This window comes from Ixodes scapularis, unplaced genomic scaffold (genome assembly GCF_016920785.2).
Source record: "Ixodes scapularis isolate PalLabHiFi unplaced genomic scaffold, ASM1692078v2 PGA_scaffold13__105_contigs__length_92229423, whole genome shotgun sequence".
Classification (NCBI taxonomy): domain Eukaryota; kingdom Metazoa; phylum Arthropoda; class Arachnida; order Ixodida; family Ixodidae; genus Ixodes; species Ixodes scapularis.
Window position 1 is genome coordinate 78,617,238 of NW_024609839.1, and position 15,073 is coordinate 78,632,310.

General features: G+C 49.0%; 1 protein-coding gene across 1 annotated transcript in view; it reads left to right on the forward strand.

Moving 5' to 3' along the window:
* Window positions 1-14,801, forward strand: part of LOC8034219 (ufm1-specific protease 2) — a 29,464-nt gene extending 14,663 nt beyond the window's left edge. Inside the window, exons 6-13 of the mRNA XM_029984362.4 lie at window positions 639-790; window positions 2,933-3,035; window positions 4,632-4,781; window positions 5,958-6,130; window positions 7,796-7,894; window positions 12,007-12,109; window positions 13,023-13,147; window positions 14,677-14,801. Coding sequence (XP_029840222.2) covers window positions 639-790; window positions 2,933-3,035; window positions 4,632-4,781; window positions 5,958-6,130; window positions 7,796-7,894; window positions 12,007-12,109; window positions 13,023-13,147; window positions 14,677-14,763 — 992 coding nt within the window. The 3' untranslated portion in view covers window positions 14,764-14,801. The remainder of the gene's footprint in view (window positions 1-638; window positions 791-2,932; window positions 3,036-4,631; window positions 4,782-5,957; window positions 6,131-7,795; window positions 7,895-12,006; window positions 12,110-13,022; window positions 13,148-14,676) is intronic.
* The last annotated feature ends 272 nt before the right edge of the window (window positions 14,802-15,073 follow it).

Genomic DNA, 15,073 nt, shown 5'->3' on the forward strand with positions numbered 1-15,073 from the left:
CAGAGTGAATACAAAGTTCATGGTGTTCGCCGATAAGATAGTAGGGTGAAACTTTTCCTCGTCGCCAATATTGTATCCTGGCCCCTGGGGCGACCAGGAAGAAGCAGATGCGACACGAACGAGTAGTCGAACGAAACTGACGTTTGCTTCGATGGTATGACCCATATACAGATGTTTCACAATGTTGCCAACACAGAATTTTGGTGAGAACGTCTCGCCAACATATAAATAGCGAGAGAGGTCTCACGGCTTTTGACGTGCTTTTCCTTGGTACTCCATCCACCGGTCAATGTCAGCTTGCACACGGCAGCAGAACAACCCAAGGTTTGCAAACAAAGCGCGAGCTGTTAATGGCTTTCATTGTGAAATGGCAGACGATCATAATGTCAGGCCGCGTTTGATCTCACTTCGCCGCGGTGCTTGGTTCGTAGCAGACAACCAGCCGTTTTTTGGTTCGTTAGCAGACAACATACGGTGTTTGCCCGTTTTATTTCTGTCTGCGAGCGACGCCCCGTAGCAGGCGAACCACCTACGAGACCTCGCTCTTGCGGTGACCAAAGTGGGACTCCCGGTTTTTCTGCACGACTTGCGGGCACGTGAGAGGAGGACGGCCCCGAGCAAGCCTCTCTCCCCCACAGAGGTGTTCCGCAGCGCGTCGGTGGTGTTGCCCCTGGACGTGGTGTGTGCGGTGGGGCTAGACGAGCCCCCGGCCGGGGTGGTGGACCTGCTGGCTCGGCAGCTGGCCAACCAGCTGGACCAGATGGCCTGCTGCATCGCCCGCTTCTCAAGGGTGAGCCCTACGTTCCGTCCCCGGGGCCGCGTGGGTCTCGGGAGCAACGGGAACCTGTCTGTAAGCCTCGTTGTGAATCAACTGGTGACCTAAAACATTTTTATCTCCCTCGAATGGCAGCAGGGAAATCCCTCCCGGCACTGACGCAGTACGGCGGCGCAGAAGCTTGTCGACCTTGCAAACTATAATGCTTACGCTAAAGACTGTTTGCATCAATGAGTGGCTCACATCCGCTAAAATAGTGTTTAACCCTTTGACGGTCGAGCTTTTTTCCCAAAAGATGTTTCCCAGTGGTCAGGTTTTGTTTCCAAAGGAATAGTATAAAAAATAGGTGAAATCGCAGGTTTTTTGTTAATTATCTAGCGGGAGCATGTACAGCATTTGCAAGCGAAAGTTCTACGCCGAATGTTTCAGAAACCCACGGGGGTACATAAAGGATTCCGCTCGCCGTGTGGAGTCCCTTATGTACCTTCGTGGATTTCTGGAACATTCGGCGTAGAACTTTTGGTTCGTAGAACATTCTGAACTCAATCAGACGAGAAAGTTCTCGAACTTGAAAGAATAAATAAAAGACTCGTCGTTTCCAGGAATCGAACCCTGGCTCTTCGCGCGGGAGGCAAGCACGATAACCATTAGGCTACGGCCGCGCTGCCTACTTGGCCAGCTGCGCGCGGCAAGATAGGGAGCAGATCGTTACAATAATAAAATAATTGACAAAAATTTGTTGATTAGCTTCTTAAGGAGTGAGAAAAAAAAATATTACTCGCCTATGTTTGTGTCACAAAATTGATCGCTCTAATTCAACACTTCGCCAAGCACCATTTCCAGAACCATCTTACGTATCATCATGTACTAATCATCAACTAAAGGTTAGAATCCCCCATTGCAGCACATATGCCTCCTTCTTACCCCAAACTTCCATTGATTATCGTCTTCCCGCCTTACCAACACCATTGATTTTAGAATTGCAATTATTAATTTGTTAAATGGTGTTTCGTACTAATTTTGTATTTTTGCCTTTTGATATCTTTTTTTATATACTTTTATGTTTATGTTATAGTGCCCACTCTCTCTGTAGTGCCCTTGGGCCCCGTGAGAAAAATTAATTAAACGAAATATGGTTTCAATTAGAAGCTTGCCAAGGGTCATTGAAAACCACTAAGTTGGTAAATTTTAGGAAGATTTGGAGCATGTGGGAAGCATACATAGCAGTGCACTAAAGTTACTACTAGCACGGCAGACGACAAATTGGCGGTGCGAAAACACAAATGATAAAAAAGAGAAAAACTGCGTGGGCACGTGTTCACACCCACAGCTTTGCGCCCGTTGAATGAGTGATAACTTTAGTGCACCACAGTGCTACCCATGTGCCCCAACTCTCCCAGAAATGGACTGCTTCACTAGTTTTCAGTGATGCTCAGCAGTTGGAGAACATTGCTGAAGTGAACATTGCTGACTGGGAACTAAGTCGTCTTTGCTTCATTGTCTCTCGCTGCATTGAGTTTGTCAGGAAGATATAACCTAAAAAAAGTATTTTTCCAACTTTTATTGATCGTACACCGAAAGTTAGCCCGCTCCTTATTTTCACCCGATTTGCTATAAATTTTAGGTGGGCTATCTCTTGGGATATTATGGTAGGTCGCACTGGCTCGGAACGGTAAAACTATTGACGGCAGTTTTAAGGCTGATTTACAAATGCTGCGTGGCGCAAAGGTGGCACCGTATCGACACTAGTGATGGCGCTGACCCGGTGCTACCCTAGTGCTGCATCGTGCGTGCAAACAGGAAACGGCCAGGGTATGTACAGAGGAGCGCTGATACACTACCGATACAGCACAAAGTCAGCACTACATCTGTAGCACTCGGCGCCGTACTGTACGTGCGAACGGCAGTTCAGACGCATAGCAGCTATAGTTGGCGACAAAACGAGAGCTGTAGGGCGTCTGCTCGGGATGCTAGGCTCACGAGACGCCCAAGCACTGCTGAAGGTAGGCTGCCAGAGGTGGGACAACCCAAGGGCCTCTCTGCCGGCCTCGGCCCGCCGTCAGCGACCCTGGGTAACGGCGCTACTATCAGGACCGAGAGGGCGGTTGCAATTAAAAAAGTCTCTGCACGAGGTGCCTCTGCGTCGTCTGCCTGCAGGCGGAGCATGCGTGTGCCCCCGAGGCATTCCACTTCCTCCCGGCGGAGTGCGGCCACTGGACGACCGTCGTCTACCCCGGAGGAGTCTCGGATGATGACCTGGGTGACTGCCCTTTTGTCTCTCGTTGCCTCGGGCCGTTCGGTTAAAGGGAAGACCCTCGTCGTATCCCGTACGAGCTAATCCAAGAGGTTCTTGCGTTTACCATAATTTTGGCTGCCTGGCACAAACACCGTAAGCTTATCTTGACATAGAATGTGTTATAGGGGAAGGTTGTTGCGGGTTAAAGGGACCATGAAATGATTTTCCAGCCTTTTCCAAATGACCCACATTAATCTTCAATGTTTATAGACCCCGGAGTGGGAATCTGTTTTCATTCTATTGCCTCCAGTTTTGCACAAAAAAAGACGAAAACTCGCATCTGCTTTCCTCCTCGACTCGGCCGTACTTGGTTACCAACATGTGAAACAGGCGCGTAGTCAGAATTTTGTTTCGGGGGGGGGGGGGGGGGGGGGGGGGGGGGCACCTATGACAAAATACTGTGTGAGGGGGAGGGGGAGAGGAGGTCACAGCAAAATGGAAGATTTTGGGGGGGGGGGGGATGAATATGACATTAATGAAATGAAATTAATGAATGACAAAGTGAAAGGATGAATATGACATTAATTCAATTAGTGTCCTTTATTTAAGTGCCATAAAGGACACTAATCTCCTTCGCCTCTAACTCCCCTCTCCCCGCTCCCCGCAACAGTTAAATAGGTGCAAGAGAGAAGAAAAATTCGGTGCGGCCAAGTTTGCCAGCCTTTGCACGCTTGGAGATTGGTGCAGTACTTTCGCATGGCGGCGCTGCTTTTATGGAACGTTTGACGTTACGACATTAAGAAACATCCACTAAGTGCAATCTGGTCATTTGTTTATTCGTTCTAAATAAAGCTTCAATGTTTTTTCAAACAAAAAAAATTTATGTCCTTGTGGCGTGGCCAGAACGTGGTTGACACTTAGAGAACAAAATAGATGCTAGAATTTCGTTGCAGTACTCCTTTCACCCGCTTGGTCTCGTACCTCCGCACAAAAGGAGGCTAATGTGAGACGTGATTTGTTTGCATAAAGTAGGTAATGGCTGGAATTTGATGCACCTTTACTTCTTAATGACATTTCATTTTACAATCACCAAAAGCATACCGGGTTTTCCTCCCTTCTTTACCAGTAGAACGTCATCGTCGCGTCCCCGAGGATGCCTTTACAGCTTCTTTATAACCGTGATAAGAGCAACTAACACCGCATTCACGCAATCATAAAGGTACCTTTAGCTAAGGGACCTTTACTTTCTGTGGCGAATCAATTCACATCTTCCGCACGTGGCTTGTGCTCGCTACCTAAGGGTGCGGTTCGATTCACTGACTGCAAAGGGACCTGCTGTATTGGCCGTGCAAGTTGGGTATTAAACCTACATTGTTCCCTCGTAACATCTAGAAGAGGCCCATTAGCACTATAACGACATGCCTTTGGTCTGTCCTACTTCCGCTCATTTTCTCATTTTTACAATGTTTCGCTTTATTTTTATTTTTTAACTTTTTATACTACACACACTGCTAAGGCCAAAAGCCGTTTGTGGTCGCAGTGAAGAGAACATCAAACAGCCGGGGAAGCTTCCCAGGGTCACGCAGGCGGCGGTTCCTCACGCCGTCGCTCCCGTCGCAGTGAGGTGCCGGCGGGAGCTGCACCGGCTGCTGCTGCTGCCCGCGGACCGGCCCCTGTTCCGGCGGGCCAACGTCTACGCCTTTCCCGAAGACCTGGCCGCCGAGCCGTACCTCCGCAACACCCACGTCGGACTCACACCTCCGCCCGGAGGTAAGGCATCCCCCGCTCGCCGCGCGCGCACTTTGCTTTCACCAATACCATCTAGAAAACAAGGCCCGCCCCCCCCCACCCCCCTTCGCCACCCCACCCCTCGCCCCCCATCGTCGTCACTAGCGTATCCACGCAGCGCCGCCTAGCTCGCGTCAGCCTCGCCGCCAGCGCGTCGTGCAGTGTCTCACAACGACCGCGACACCGAGACGTGCACAATCATAATTGAGAAATAAAACCTTGAACCGTGCCCGTCTTGGTGTCGAGTTTGGGCGTGTTTGCCGCTTGGGGGGGGGTCAGGGATTCACTGACGATGACGTTGTGTATGGGCCTTGTCTTCTAGGCGATATTGGCCTCACCCGCTCCGGAGTCTCCGGACGCGTCGATACTGCCGAAGGCATCCGATTTTGCCGGCTGCACAAAAAGCGTAGTGTTTTAAAGCTTCGTACGGGATCCCTCCATTTGGCTTTCTCGCTCGCGTCGGTCTGACCGCGTGTCGCGCAACGTCGTAGTGTCACGTGGCATTTGTTCCTCCACTAAATTTTGCAGGGTAGTTGCAGTGCGGCATCGCACTGTCACGCAACATAGTGGTGTCATTCAAATTTGTATAGGAAGTGGTAGAGGATTGGGGGGGGGGGGGGGGGGGGGGGAAAGAAGGGGGGCAGCATTGCAATTTCGATTCTCGAAATTGCGGTGCTGCGAAGGTGGCGGGCTGCAAAGGTGGTGGGCCCATCATCCAAAGCGCCCTCCAAACGGGACACAGCACATGCTATACACTGGATTTGCTGTACTGGAAGTGGAGGTTTTCCTCCGGTTTGCTTTGAGGCATTATTTTTTGCGTGGGGAGAGCTACCCTTCGCTTCCATCCTTGGATTGTGGCTCGGAGTGTGCTCGTCACGTGGGCCCGGAGAGCTACTCGCACGCTCCACTGGCTGTCATCGAGAGCTCCACCGTTGTCGTCGGTCCCAATCTCCTGAAAACTAGAGCGACGACGGCAGGTGGTGAAGAGGAAAACCACGCTGCTTACATGGTTGATGTCCCAACTGAGAATGTAAGCGCGTGCCGGAAATTTAACGTTCTTCAAAAAGCGTGCATACTTTCTATTTTTTTTTTGAAGGGGGAGGGTCATTTGTTGTGGCTTGTTTGGAGAGCCCTCAACGGTGCGTTTCCTCCTTGCAGGCACGGAGGTGCGCCTTGTGCGTGGCCAGTATGCGTACCGGCACTACCTGCAGGACCGGATGGACGACAACGGCTGGGGCTGCGCCTACCGGTCCCTGCAGACCATCGTGTCCTGGTTCCGGCTGCAAGGGTACACGGACTGCCCCGTGCCCACGCACCGCGAGATCCAGCAGGTGAGGCACCGCCCAAAAGTGGCTTGCGCTGCCGAGCCGTAGACGACCGGCAGCCGACGCTTGGAGCAGGAGCCCTAGACTCGTCAAACCTTGGGGCCCCAAGTTTACGGAGTGCGCCAACTGGACTCTCACAACGATGACGCTGCACTTTTGTCACTGAAGTCCAATGGGTGCACTCTCAACTTTTGGCTCCAACTTCCTGTTTGACGAGTTGGAGGCCCCTGGGGTTCTCAAACCTTTTGACCTCAAGGAACTCCCGTGTGCCTTCAATGGCAGCCGAGGAACTCCTCCTGGTCTCACCATTGATTTGTCTAAGCACTGCATGAGCTTACATACCTTGCAAACAATGGGCTCGTTCGATGTGCCTGCACCAGCCTACATCTGCCTGCTTCTATGCAAAAAGGTGTAGCGCGGTGCAGAAAAGTGCAGGGCAAGGTTCTTCCGGTTCTGTTTTCGGATAGGCTGCACTTGTAAATCGAATGCAGCGGTGCGTACCGATTGCAGCTGGTGCAGGAGGTCGGGTAAATCGAACGAGCCCATTGTCGGTACTAATTGTTACGCATTGAGTGACCGATCGGTGCTATCGGCTCGTGGTTTTACCACCAGGGCCATTGTAGCGAGCGGTCGTTCGTAAGGTGTGCAGGCAGGACGAATGCCAGCTGCAAGCCAGATCAAACCCTCTTTGGGTATAGTCTCCCACCTATTCTTTCGGTAATCGACACTAATATTTTGTATGAGCACATTCTAGCAAGAAATTTTACACCGAAGCCGTAAAGCGAAGAATTGGCATATTATTATGCGTCACCTTTCAAAACTGAATAAATTATTAAGCTCCAAACACGCTGCACATCCTGTGCATCGCGACTTAATCCCTAGGATTACGACATTAATCCCTAGGATTAAGACAGCACATGAATTGTTTTATATCAGCATGCCCTGCTTCTCTTGAACCTCTTGTGAAATGCCCGTAATGCCTTGAGTTTCAATAAATCGTGACGACAATAAAATCATCTCCCTCTACAACGGACCATGGCCGAAGCTACGGTTCGTAACATCCAATCACGGGCTACAAACAACGTGGTGTATCGCATCAGTGTGCGTATCGGGGTTCTGCGGCACGCACACTGACATGCATGTTTGTAATTTGTTCATTACTGGGGCTAGCAGCCTGTAGCCTTCGCTGTGCTCCTTTGTGGGGGGAGACGAGCTGTATAGTGTTTTCCTTTGGGGTGTGAAACCCTTTACGATCCTGGACTTCGTTTTGAAGCCTTTTTTTATTTTTTTACATAGATTGTGTTTTAGGGTTGGGTTTCACAAGAAAAGCTACACGCTTGAGCAAAACTCGCTACCTGGCCTTGCTTGTTATGGTGACGCCTTGCTTCCACGATGTTAGACTGTTAATAGAATAATCTCTTAGGCATAGAGGCATTTCACTGTCGGATTGCATGTGTGGCGCAGCATTTCAGTGAATACGATGCAATGCCGCCTAAGAGGTGCATCAATGGAATTAAGTCCTTTATGTGTTCACAATTCCTTCACTGCATGTCACGTTGCGTATCATTTAGATAGCAAGCACAGCTCATTCAAAACCCCACCGTAAGCTGTCGCACCTGCATCATGTTTGACGGAATGTCTAAGCCAGGCGAATTTTTTCTACTGTTTCAGGCACTGGTTGACGTGGGTGACAAGCCAGCGTCGTTTGTGGGCTCTCGGCAGTGGATTGGCTCCCAGGAAGTGGGCTACTGCCTCAACAAGCTACTCCAGGTCGGGCAAACCCGGAGCTTTTTCCAAGGCCTGTGTACATCCTGGCGTATATGTCCCACAGTGCTTGTGATGGTTCCGAAAATGTAGAGGGGAAGGATAAATTGGCTTAGAAGGGCAAAGGGAGGGATTTTGCTTTTTTGTTTCAAGGCTAGGCGGTGCAACATAAAGGATACGGCCGTCTATTTGACGTCCACTTATCCATCCAGCCCTACCGAAACCAGTGAACCTAAGCCTGCTTTGCGGAATTGCAGCGAAAGGTTGTGTTTCGACTGGAATTTATGCGCTCGTGCCAACACCACCACCGTGTGGGTCACTTTGGTGAACTACCCGTCCAGAGAAGTCATCTGCACTCATTCTAGTCAAGCTTTCTGACGACTTTACCAGTCGGTTTGGGTGTAAGCTAGCGGTTCTATGTTGGCATCGATCATAGTCTTGGTAAGTCTCAGCTTGATTCGGCGGCTCAGCTGACAGAACTCAAAGGCAAAATTCAGGTTATGCACAAAGGCTTGCGCATGTTGGGATCGAGCAGTGTTTGTTCCGGTAGAGGGGCGGCTCTGTCCAGGTACCGGGCTGAGATCCAACGGAAACTATGAGGGAGCCTTGTCTCTCTCGAATGAACTGTTTATTTGCACAATGTGCAGTAGTTCGAGAGAGCCCGCGACAATGCAGCCCGCTGCATCTTGGTTCACTTTTCCTGGCATTGGCAGTCAAGCCGATGACGATGCAGACAAACTGCCGTCGACCCAAGGAGCGGTTGACCGAGGTGGACGTCGACGTCACGGCGTCGTCCGGTCGCTGGCAATGTCCAGCAATGTCTGAGATTGGGGACGTCTGGACTGAAGAACGGGCCACTAATCCGGTCTTAAAGGTGGAAGGCCATCCTGAACGGGACCTCCTCGGCAAAGACCAGCTCCTGTCCGTATTTGACGAGTCCCTCCATCAATCCACTGGCAGCGGGTCCCCTTTCTATTGGGCGGCATCGGTGGACCCTTGCCCGGGGCCATACGTAGCAATGTGCAAAGGCTCGCACACGTTGGTGAGGGAGGAGAGGTGGGGACCACGGAAGCTTTTGGAGTACCGGTTCATCTGCTGGGATGTGTCAACCGAAAACCATGGACCCCTTCCCGAAGCCTGTACAGTCATTCGAGATTAACAGCCCTGTATTGAAATGGAGCCTCACGTTTGCTGTGCACATGCCTCTCACGCGGAAGGCGAAACTTTTAATTAATTTGTTTTCAATGTTTTGTGAAGTCTGCATACTTATTGTAGTAATTGCATTTTAACGATTTCGCAAACGCACTTCTCATAACAGGTAAGTAGTTTGTTCCAAGTGGGTATTAACCTTGGACGGTGCAGAATTAGTAGAAAAAACTTTCTAGCTGAAAAGTTAAATTAGCCTTAGCATCAGTTGAGAGGAAGCTGTACCGTAAGTTTCTAGAGTTCTGAGCGAGTAATGGTTCAATTCATACTTTCAGCCACAATACCATGATATATACTGTAGCAGTGCCATTTGGTTTGATTTTGAAACCTTTACGTCTTATTGGTACAGCAATTCGAAGTGGTATACTGGTTTCTTTGCACAGTATTTTCATCTGGATTATATTTGTTTTGGAAGCATCTCGGGCCCTCATTGGTATAATATACTACTTTATTTGAACCCTTTGGAGTTATGCGTTGGATGTCACCCGACAGAAGAAATTTAACCCAATTGTGTTCAGGTGTTGGGGCTCCTCAGAAGTCTCATACCTGCTTTGCAGTCAATTCTTGCGGGTGCGGCAAAAATTTTAACTTGTGCCATCTCTCATCGGAAGGGTTGGCACGATTCCTTTATTTTTTAACCCTATGCAAGATGGTGTAAAAGATGACTATTTTTTCACTTTCAAGCGTCATTTATCATTGCAGTTTCTTTCTTTCTTCCTTTTGCGGAACAGATGTTTGCGATTCGGGTGACAGTGATTTTAGCTGGGAAGACACCAGCAACCCTGAACGGTGCTCCAAAAGTTTCTGCGGCAAATCCACATATACTTAATCCGATAGCTCCGAAAATGAGAGCTGTGTGGACATAGCTATTGCTTGGAGCTTGAGGACCGCGATTTTGAAACTTCTCTTTCTTCAATCCAGGATGCAGCACTTTAGCCAGTCTTCACTGCCATCTGATGATGGAGATCGTAAACAAAACCAATTGCTATATGCACGAGAAAAGCAGTGCCTCTGCGAATCTGGCAGGACATCATGCTGGTTGAATTCGTGGCATATCTAGGAGTGCTGTTGACTAGGGCACTGAAAAAGGAACCCCAACATCATCTTTGTAGAACACTGCTTTTGGCGAAAGTTGTGCCAGCAGTTTTAAGATTTGACTGAAAACGTTTTCATTTATATCTGCAATAAATTATCTCTTGCGTTGAACACTGGTTTATTTTACGACCACCAAGTGATTGTACAATTTTTAGCGTAAAATAATGCGATCCTATGAGACAATGAGGTGAGAGGTCGCATGACCCCAAAAAGGTTAACGATGAAGGACTTCTGTCAGAAGATGGGGCCTTAAAAAAAGAAAGAATTGGAAGCGAAATTCTGAGGACCAAGTGAAAGACGTGTTCGGTGACAATGTGTTTCCCGTCATTTTGAAACGCTCATTTCTATGCGGAGCACAAGTTTGTCTGCTTCCTTTTGCAGGGGTTGTGGTGATGTCAGAACAACGAGCTGTGATTCGTTCTGAATGAAGGATAGTGGGTAGACGATTGAAAACGATGCCTGGACATTACCCTCAAAATTTGAAACTTGGGGATTCAGCATTTGTGAAGTAAAATACAATTTCGAAATGCCGAATTTGAAGTTCTCGGGCGATCCGCGCCAGTGCAGTGAGTCGAGTTTATTTCGTGCCTCTGCTCTGAACCGCCGTTGCCGCCGTGACCCGAAGCGAGGAGGTGAGGAGGCGGGAGAGAAGGGCACAAAAAAACGGTTTCCTCCATGCGTGCTGTGCTGCCTATCGCTGCGAGCAGACGACGCTTTACGTTTCGCTGGTTCTGCGTGAAAGGCTGCCCCGGCGGAGTCGCAACCGAAACTACGATACGCAGACACCAAACCCAGTTGTTTTGACCGTTTGATGATTTCCTTTTCGAAGTCTAAGAGGTCGTCGGGCACCTAAAAAAGACCACTTCGTCCGATTCCCCTTCTCACCGATCATCCTCTGCTACATGCGTCGAGTGCCGCCATGTTTTTCGAGGGAGGATACAAGTCCAGGAAGCGACATCACACCAAACTCCAATTTTTGGTATTTCAAAAAGAGGGGCCGTAGTGCGTTCGCAATTGCATTAAAAAAACATGTTTTACGATTGCCGTTATTAAGTGTTATAGAAATGTCGCCTACAAAGCTTCCAAATTTCATGATATTTGTTGTCGCAAATCAAAAGAAGCGAGGAGGTGAGGAGCAGAAGAAAAGGGCGCCAAAAAGAAAATATGTTTTTTTCTGCATGTCTGACTGCAACTTGCATCGTTTTAGACATTAAAAAAAAATACGACCTTTGGGGTGTCGGTGCCCCTTTGAGGTCTACCCACTATCCTTCAACCAGAGCCAATCAGAGCTCAGTGTTCTGATGTCACCACACCCCCTGCAAAAGAAGCAGACAAAAAATTGCGCTCCACATAGGGCGAGCTCGAGTAGGAGTGAGTAAACCAACCCCGATTTTCTAAAGAAAACTTGAAGATGTCTTGCACAAATTGCCATAAATGAGAGTAGGCATTAGTTAGAAACGTCTGCTCAGCGAATTGCTCAACGAAACATTTTTGCACACTTTTTAACGATTAAGTGTATTGCTCTGACCGCAATGATGAGATGTTCTCGAAAGCACGTTCCTCAAGTAGAAATAATAGGGTAAAATTTGGAATGACTCTGTAGAGACGCTGTCCCAGTAAATATACTGAGACCCTCTGACAACTCAAACGGGCTCAATTGAATTTGTGGCACGGACGCTTTTATTTTAAAATTGCACTGGTGGTATTGAACCTTTTTACCGACATTTCGGCGAAGTTGAATACCGCAAAAACAATAAACTTGAGATAGGGGGTTATTGAAAGACCGTTGTATCATGAAGAAAGTTTTGTCCTCCCAGGTGGAGTCTCGGACCATGTTTGTGAGCTCGGGATCGGAACTGCCCACCAAGAGCCGGGAGTTGCTGGCCCACTTTGAAAATCACGGAACACCAATCATGATCGGTGAGCGAGCTTCTATAGCAGACAACGCGGCATTTTCTTAAGTTTGCCGCCTTTTGTTTTACTGTGTGATACCTTTACGTTAAACTCTGCAGGACAGATGAAAAGATTCGTTGTACGGGTCATTTCAGTTTTTGAGCTTAGCACTGGGAATCAAACCTGCAAAGAAATCGACCGCATTGTGGCGCATCCTGTGCATGTACTTTTTGGGGAAATGGTGGATATAAATCTGGCACAGTAGTTCTTCGTAAACTCTAGGTCTAGTATTTTGCGACTTCAGTTACAACGTTTTTTGAGTCACGAAATAAAATACACTACCACTTTTGTTTGAGATGGAGTGGTGTTTGGATGTCTCAGAAATCGCCCGCAAAAGTTAAAAAAAAAGTGCTCAAAAGCCGAACATAATATTATTAATAAATGACATTGCTTCCGGACGATCGAAACAACTGCGCACCCGGTAGACGCCACATTTGGCGATTGGAAGTCAACACTATGCGGAGCACAAGTTCGTCTGCTTCTTGCATTGGGGTTGCAATGATGTCAGAATGCCGAGCTATTATTGGTCGATCGCAAAAAAATAGTGGGTAGACCTTGAGGCATCTAGCATTAAGGTCTATCCACTATCCTTCCAATCAAAGCCAATCAGAACTCTGAGTTGTGACATCACCGCAACGCCTGCACAAGAAGCAGACGAATTACTCTCCGAATTGTAGGTCGACCCCCACGGTTCAGGCTTTCTTCACTAAGGAAAATAATTAAAATGTCTACAGTCGCGTAAATATGGTAACTGTACTTTAAACAAGTTTTCCGAGACATTAGCCGGTAAAGAGAATGGCGGACCATGGTGGTACACGGCCGGCTTTGTGCGGGAAGACGACTGGTGTGTCGGCGGAGTGCCCCCAGTGTCTCCCCGCAGGTGGCGGCATGCTGGCACACACCATCCTTGGCGTGGCGTTCAACGACAAGTCCGGCGAGACACACTACCTTGTCCTGGACCCCCACTACACCGGAGGGGAGGACCTGGCAGTCATCCAGAACAAGGCAAGGCGACAACATCGCCGGCGTGGCCGCTTCACACGTTTGCATTGGAGTGTTCTTTCCGGCACATTTAATTCTCTCGTAAGAGAGCGCACCGGCACCGTATGTCAGGCAGGTTCCGGAACGCTTACGACCCGCGCATATACTTTTACTGTTTCTACGCGTCGTTCTTCTGCCGCGGCCTCGAAATAATTCTGACAATGTTGTGTGCGACCACTTTACGTAGATGGTGCGTAGATTTGACGTCGCAAACACTGCAGGGCCTAAGGTCTAGTTATTCGTAGATCCAGGACTACCCAGTAGATGGTGCTAGTGTGTTCTCTCGCCTCTCCCCGCTTTGTTGTTGTTCGTAAGACTGAATTTTTCGAGGTGTCAGTAATTCTATCGTAAAACGCCAAGCGTGTGTCCAGGTCGCAACAAGTATCCATTTGAAGCATTTCAAAGGTAGGCGAAGGACATATCGAGCGTGCAAGCCCGTCGTGCGAACCGAGGTTTTTCTACGAGTCAGCTGCTTCTACTAGAAGCTGGTGCAAGATGGCGAAGCGCGACGTCAGAGCAGTGGCATGAAAGCGGGCATTACGAGAGCGACGCGGCTGCCTCGAAAAGCGGTGCGGGAGCTCCACCGAACTCCTGCTGACACGCCTCTTGCAAAATCGAAGCAGTCCTAGCGGCGTAGTGCCGTGCAAAGCATCTCTGGAACCCGTTGGTCACCGTTTTGGTTTCAATTTGCCAACCCCGCTTCGCGACATACCGTTGCAACCAAACACGTTGCGTGCATCTTCGAATGTGTCACTTTCCTTACATTTATAATACTGTAGGTGGTGCCTACCAATACGAATAGGATGCCAGGGAACATTTTTCGGGGGCCTGATTTTGTGCGTAGGTAAACGTGGGACTATGTACGATGGCACTAAAAAGAAGTGTACAGGGCCGGTCGTCCCGTTCCCTCTACTCAATGTCTCTAGGCTTCTTAAATGATTTGCGAGCCGGTAAGGTCGTGCTGCACTCTGGAATGGTGGCCAGGCCGCCAGAAAGGTACGGGATGCGGCTGGCCGTACTTCTACTCTTCGATAAGCTTGGGCAGGTCCTTATGGACGCTGAAGGTCTGCATCTCAACAAGAGCCAAAAGTAAAGTCGACGCCGACATTATTTTTGAGCAGTGCCGAGATGTGCTACTCGGTTAACGGGGCAACCGAAAGCATGCCACTCCTCTCCATGGCCTAGCGCAACGTGTGCTGTGTTGAGTGTAGGGATTTTTGGGAGTACCAGTCTGTTGCGATTCGAAAGTGCAACTTCTTAATCTCTAGATAGTGTGTCAAGGAGCATCGTTTTTGCTCCATTGCAGATTGTTTTAACGTTTCCTAAGGGTGGAGAAAACATTTCCTGCAAGTTCAGACGACTGCAGTATCAGGGGCAGATGCAACTTCACAGGCGAAGTGCTGTCGAGGTCTATTTTGTTGACCTAATATTTGCCATTTGACCAGAAACTAAACATTTCTTTTTAAAAAAAAGCTCATTCCCCCGTGTTGCAGGGCTGGTGCGGCTGGAAGGCAGCCTCCTTCTGGGACCAGAACTCTTTCTACAACTTGTGCCTGCCACAGAGGCCCACGCTCATCTGACCCCCAGACGCCGTTTATTAAAGATATATTTTCCCAAATCGTTTGTCTGCTCCTGCGAGCGGTTCTCTGCCGTTCCGGACTACCCTCGTAGGTACCGTTTCATTCTCGTGGGGTTTATGGACTTCGCCGGTTCAGCGGGGAAGTGCTTTCCCTAGTCTCGAGGTCCGTTGCACCCTCCAAAAAAGGATAGGACAGTTCCAACGGTGGCAATCAGTTCATCGAACGATGTTTCATTAACAGATTGTTCCATCGACAGCTCAGATTAGCTTTATTCTGTGATAAGCTGCAAGGGACTGCCTTGAGATAAGCT